General features: G+C 45.1%; 1 protein-coding gene across 1 annotated transcript; it reads left to right on the top strand.

Moving 5' to 3' along the window:
• The first annotated feature begins 5,292 nt into the window (after positions 1 to 5,292).
• On the top strand, positions 5,293 to 6,246 carry LOC123351486 (olfactory receptor 6N2-like). The gene has a single exon (XM_044990872.1). The coding sequence runs from the start codon at positions 5,293 to 5,295 to the stop codon at positions 6,244 to 6,246; it is 954 nt and encodes a 317-aa protein (XP_044846807.1).
• Positions 6,247 to 6,993: the final 747 nt, after the last annotated feature.

Below are 6,993 nucleotides of genomic sequence, written 5' to 3'. Positions count from 1 at the left end.
GACTCCCTGCTCCGTCTTGGGCCCCTTTTCCCTGGGCCAGTTGCTTCCCCAGCCCTAGACGCCCATGTGGCCAACTCTCCCACAATGGTTCCCCAATTCTGATGCCCAGCGCCTCTTTCTCTAGCTAGAAATAGCACCCCTCCTAAGCCGTGCTCCCCACTATATTCAGTCTGGCTCCCCCCAAATCCCCGGCCAACCCACCCGATCTAGCTTTTTCAGGAAGATGGCTCCCAGCTGCACTATACTTTGCCAATGAGGCCCCTCTTCCCCCACACAACTCCTTAATGCCCCCGAAATTGCTGCTTCTGGGTGACCACCAGGCCTATTCATTTGTCTCTGACCTCTCCAGTACCCCCACATGCCTCTCTTATTGTCTGCTCCCGTAATCTGCCTGTGCCTCAGTCATATACCTCCCCACTCATATACCCCTTACCCCGGCATGCGTGCACTCCTGAATCCCCTACGTAACTCTGACACACACACACACACACACACACACACACAGTCGCTTCTGCCATCCTGCATGAGCTTAGAACTCCTGATCCCATCTTATGTCCCTGCGCCCTCCACCCTAATTCCCTGTCATAGGGCACCATGTGCATTATTTAATAAACTAATCCATTTAATACTTTCTGATGACAGATCTCATCTGTGGATCAGCGCTCCTGCGGCAGCGGTGAGAACAAAGGCTTCCTCTGTTTCTAGTGAGTGACCATAGTGCTCTAGCCTCAGTGACTCAACTGGCTCACTCACCATCATGGACATGTAGCGGAAGGATGGTGTACATCAGGAAGTCTCAGTCCACAGTTCACTCATCATATTCTCAGGCCTGGTCTACACTAAGAAGGGGGGTCGAACTAGGGTACGCAAATTCAGCTACGTGAATAGCGTAGCTGAATTCGAAGTACCCTAGTTCAAACTACTGATCCATCCAGACGCCGTGGGATCGAAGTCCGCGGCTCCAAGGTCGACTCCGCCACCGCTGTTTGCAGTGGTGGAGTTCCGGAGTCGACCGAAGCGCGCGGGGAGTTCGAACTCTCCGTGTCAACCCGCTCGGTAAGTGTAGACCTACCCTCAGATTCCTGCTATCTGATCATCTTAATAGATGTACATGATGCTCCCGGACAAGTCAGTGATCGGACTGTGACTTTACAGATTTTTTTTACCGTGTTCTGAGCTAGATTAAACCTTGTTATGGGGAGGGTTAAATTCTTGTTGAGATTGAGTGCTGAGAACACATTCTTCAATTAACTTAAATTGTAAATATCAATTAATTGCAAACCCTCAGCTAAAACACAACGGTTTTGTGAACCTGCCCAGGAGGTTTCAAGTATATGTGCAGCGGGGTTTTGGTGAGTAGGGGCTCTGTGTGTGTGTGTGTGACTGAAAGCAGACTACAGAACTAAAATGAGACAGAGACAGCCAGAAGACATCCAGGCAGAATCCTGTAAACATTCTGGTGCTGGTTGTTAAAGAGACATGAGACTATAAACAAAGACGCTATCCCCTGTTTTTGGTTCCTCCTGCTTTGTAAATTCTGTAAATAAAGAAAGAAAATACCAGACTGCATTATCAATTTCTGCTTCCACCTGGAACATTCCCCAGGGCCCTGAACTTTGACTAGCTGCTTGGTTCAAAAAAGGGTTGCCCATAGCATAGACATAGTCAATTGTGAATTAGCTCCTAGGGACGTGGGGGAACGTCCATCCCTTGAGACACTTTAAACTGGCCAAAACACTACAGAAAAATATTGCACGTCACTATCTTTCATAGGCTGACTGTGGATTAGGTGACTGTGGCTAATTGTTCAGATGGGAGGATGTTGTATGCAAAGATTCCAGTTCTTGTGTTTATCCACCTGGTATCCTCGGAGCTTTGCTGTGATTTTCTCACAGGTATTGAGCCAAGGGAGTTCTAAATTTCTTCTAGGTCTCTGAGAGATGTGCAAACAAGCCCAGGTAAACAAAATACTCTCTTCTGGGACAGGTATAAATCTAGGAAAGGGGTCCTCATTCCTACCAGAGAAGCATTGCATCAGGACAGCCAGAGGAGGGATCTGAAAAAGTGGCCATTACACTGGTTAGTACCCAAGCAATGAGCCTGACTTGCTTTTTCTATTGAAGTTCTCATAAATGAGACAAGCTCCTTTTCAGTCTCTTTCTCATGCGGCACATGCACACGGCTCCAGCCACCATGGTGACTGCCAGTTTAGCACCCAGCCCAAATATAACCTGCATTTGTGCAGCAAATGGCAGTAGATAGTTACAGTAGTTCCTCTTTCCAGCGAGGAATGACTAACTGAATGGAGAGAAGGGCTGGCGTGTCTTTGGTGGCGACACAATGCACTTTAGGCCAATATTCCTCTATAAAGCCATCACGTTTTTTAGGTTATGAATACTATTAGCCTTTTCCTCTAACAAATAAATCTCTCTCCAATGCAAGTAAAGTGTAACAACCGTGAAAACTATATTTAAATATGCAATTTATTGACATATTAGGAATGCACTGCAGTAAATATTTGGTAAAAGTAAATTCTAATTAATTAGACGTACTTTTTGATGGATGTTGATCCTGTATTTCTGAGACTACTTCCTGAGACTGACGACTTCAGGAGATAGTATAGGAGTGAGTTTATTTTCTAGTTTTTTTGGCATTTGTTACATGCAGAATGATTCGTGTTTTGTTCCAGGATATTAGGCAATTGGGATTTTATTTTACTGAAGCGTGAACACAGAAAATATTATGCACCCCTGTGATAGAGGCTTATTGCAGGCTAAGGGAGACAATGTTTACAGCACCACACTGTATTGAATTACAGAAGGACTTGGGAAATTTCCTAAAAGAATGCAGTTATCTGAGACATCTTATTACGGAGAGATATTATCCTCTCTAGTTAAGAATGCAACCTACTTTCATTGCCAAGGCCTAGTTTAGCCCCCTGTAACTTTGGCTTTGAAAATAAGTTCAGCCTGAAAAAGAGTTTGAAGAAAATTGGTCAAATCATTTTTGAGTTGCAGTGCGCTTAGCAGACTGAGTTGCATGAATGTTTAGCACTCCAAGCACTGCTGAAGACTGGTTTCTAAACAGAAGTTGTATGTTAAAGTCTTTTGAAAAATCTAACCCTAAAAAATATACTGTGATTTGAAATTTTGACTTTTGCTAAGTGTTCCTTTGCCTCTCCTATTCTCTGAGCAAGGAAAGGCTAATTATTACCTCTGAACTATCCCTATTTAACCCTCTTTGAAAACCCATGTTCTGGCTATACTTAACTGTAAATTGTATTACATGACAGTCTCTGCCCCAAAGTGTTCACAGTCTACAATACTTGGATGCTTAGACTCATAGAATATCAGGGTTGGAAGGGCCCTCAGAAGGTTATCTAGTCCACTCCCTGCTCAAAGCAGGACTAATTACCAGATAGATTTTTGCCCTAACCCCTAAATGGCCCCCTCAAGGATTGAACTCTCAACTCTGCACATGCAAGGCCAATAGAGAAACCACTGAACTATTCCCCCCGTGCTTGCAATCTGTTTAGATGAGATAAACACGAAGGTAGGGAAATGAGATTAAATTTAATAGGAGGTGCAAAGACAGTGATGAGACCTATCACAGCTCTCCACCTGCCCATCTGTTTTCAGGCCACAGTTTGATGGATTCGTTAGGAAAGAGGTGAGTTTTGAGAAGGGACTTGAAGAAGGACAAAGTGGTTTCTTAATGTGTCCTGCCACGAAGTAGACCCCAGATCTGAGGTAGGCACCCAGGTTCTCTGTACAAGGCGTGAGGAAAGCTCGGTGTCTAAGGATGCGAATCACCAAAGCCAGCATGCTGAGTGGGGACCTGGGTGATCTAAACCAGTGGTTTTCAACTAGGAGGTATATGCAGAGGTCTTTCAGGGGTACATTAAGTCAGCTAGATATGTACCTAGTTTTGCAACAGGCTACATAAAAAGCACTAGTGACCTCGGTACAAAGTCAGTTTTCAGCTACTACTGCTGTGAAACTTTGTATTTTTATGTCTGATTTTTGTAAGCAACTACTTGGTGAAACTTGGGCGTATGTAAGACAAATCAGACTCCTAAAAGAAATCTAGTATTCTGGAAAGGCTGAGATCCAGTGATCTAGCAAATAGGAAATGCCAGGAAGGAAAGTGGGGTTTAAGCCCCTCATCCCTCCCAGGGAGTTAAGTGGGTGAACGCTTGGCCCCAGGGAGTTGCCTCTTTTGGCTTGGCATTCTCAGGCACGAACTCTCTCCTGGAGTCAGGTGCCTGAGCCAGGTCAGGTAGGATCACCACTCATCCCTTATTTTAAGAGACACCCCATGCCCATTTTAAACATTCAATGGAAGCTGATGCTAATTACACTGTACACTCAGGGATGTGGTGTTTCCTTAAAACGTCCCTTGAAATAACGCATCGTCCATTATTTCTCATGTGGTTTTCCCTTATTTGCATCCAGCAAAGGGGATTCTCCCATCGGCCCTTTCTTACCAAAATAAATAAATAAATAACGCAAAGAGGGTCAAATTTCACACATTCTCTCGACACCCCCCCCCATAGCTGGGTGGTGAAGCCACTCACTTGGCATGTGGGAGACCTGTTTTCAGATCCCTACTCTGCCTGATTCGGAGCAGGGACGTGAACGCTGGTCTCCCCTTCACCCAGCGAGCGCCCTAACCACTGGCAGTAGAGTCAATTTCTCTCATTCTCTCTCTGGCCCAATTAATATTTACTACAAATTGGATCCCTGTTTGTGGAGGTGGGGGAGGAGGGGACAGGATCCCTGATTGAAGTGGGGGAGGAGTTGGGCTCTTTCTTTCTGGATTGAGGGAAAGGCATTCCGGGTTCCCTGTTTGAGGATGTGGGGAGAAGTGATGGGATTCAGTTTGGGGGACTCTGTGGTGGGATAAGTGGGAACAGGGTGATGGTTGCTGTTGGTGTTTCTATAGAAGTTTGAAGTTCTCATTTTGGGGTGAGTCTATTACTGTGGGGAAGTTCAATGGCCGGTGTTATCCAGGAGGTCAGACTTGATGGTCACAATGGTCCCTCTGACCTTAGACTCTATCACCCTATGAATCAATGAAGCTCCATTTATTGTCAAGATTAGTGTGAAGTGTCAGAGAAGAGCAAGTGAACGGTGAGGGGGAATGGAGGGTGATGGGGCATTAATGGGTGCAGACCTGAGTCAGCCAAATATACTAATGGTTTCTTTGGGTTACTTTCAGCATTTTATTTTATTGATCCATCATCTGAGAGGTCTTTTGATTTTAGTGGAGCCTCGAATTCCCAGTGGCAACATGGGAACAAGCAACTGGAGCAGTGTAACCGAATTCATAATCGTGGGATTCCCAACCCTTCAGAGCTTCCACACTCTCCTCTTTACCCTGCTGCTTCTCATCTACCTCTTCGCCATTTTCGGGAATATGTTGATTTTCACAGTCATCAGGTCAGATGCTCGACTTCACACACCTATGTATTTTTTTATCAGCATTTTAGCTTTCTTGGAAATCTGGTATACAGCAGCTACTATCCCTAAAATGCTTTCAAATTTACTCAGCAAGACGAAAAGCATTTCCTTCACTGGGTGCCTCTTACAAACATATTTCTTCCATTCCCTAGGAGCCACTGAATGTTACCTGCTGACAGCAATGGCTTATGACAGATATTTAGCTATCTGTAATTCACTGCGCTATCCTGCCATCATGACCCCGAAAATGTGCACTCAGTTGGCTGTGGGCTGCTGGATTTGTGGCTTCATGTGTCCTGTCATTGAGGTAATCTTGGTCTCCAAATTGCCTTTCTGTGGCTCCAATGAAATCCAGCATATCTTCTGTGACTTCCCCCCTCTACTGAGCTTGGCATGCACAGACACCTCCATCAATGTCCTGGTTGATTTTATAGTCAATGCATTTATAATCCTGGTGACATTTTTGTTTATTGTTGTCTCGTACATAAAGATTATAAAAGCCATATTGAAAATACGCACAGCTGAGGGGAGAAAAAAAGCCTTTTCCACCTGTGCCGCTCACCTGACTGTGGTTCTGTTATTTTTTGGGAGTATTACATTTATGTATGTACGATTAAAGACAAGCTATTCCTTGGATTATGATAGGGCATTTGCTGTTATTTATGCTGTGGTGACTCCTTTAGTCAATCCAGTCATCTATAGTTTACGGAACAAAGAACTACTGAATGCAATAAAAAGGAAAATCCCGCAAAAAGGAATAATCAACAGCAGTGCACAGTCCTGACGCCTGTGTGAACTCTCCTCCTTCAAAGCAGCTGAGCCAGCAGTCTCTATGGAGGAACACTGTGTGCATGTGGTTTTCTTTCTGGTTTATAATCTGGCCAGGCCCCGGCCTATACTTTCAAGTCTGGTGGCTCGCTGGCTTCCCGGGCATTTTGATCCCTCTTTTCCTGCCCCAAGCCCTTCCGTCCAACTTTCTAATGGTTTTCTTCTTTTACCTTCAATATTGTCTGTTTGTTTCACTTCTCCAGGAGTCCAAGGCACCAGGCAATAGAGCCAGGCTTGTGGGACGGGTCCTCAGTTTCCTGCCCTCCCTTGGCCAGTCTGGAGCAAGGCCACATGATGGCAATATGGGTTACCTTCCATATTCACTGCAAGGCTGCTCAGATTCACTGCTAGCAGCAACCTTGCAGATGCAGATTATAAAATTCCCAAGTGCTTTCGAAACACCTGCAGCCCTCTACCGTACTGCAGCCTTGTCCTCACAGCCTCCAGCTGTACAGCTACTAACCTCTGGTTTACCCTTCTGCACAGCCCACTTCTTCACTTTCGGCCAAACCTGAATTGACTCAGCATTAAAGGGTCCATTCACTGTAGCCATGCACCTTGTGCAATATTTATGTAAGTGCAACATAGCTATAACCCCTGCCATTAAGACCTCCTATATGTTAATGGCAGGGTGCTACACTGATGTAATTGCCTGGCTCCAGAGAATCATGCCCCAGGTGCTCTGTAAATTATCCTTTCTTCC

Source organism: Mauremys mutica, chromosome 17 (assembly GCF_020497125.1).
Source record: "Mauremys mutica isolate MM-2020 ecotype Southern chromosome 17, ASM2049712v1, whole genome shotgun sequence".
NCBI lineage: Eukaryota > Metazoa > Chordata > Testudines > Geoemydidae > Mauremys > Mauremys mutica.
This window is presented reverse-complemented; position numbering and strand designations above follow the sequence as displayed.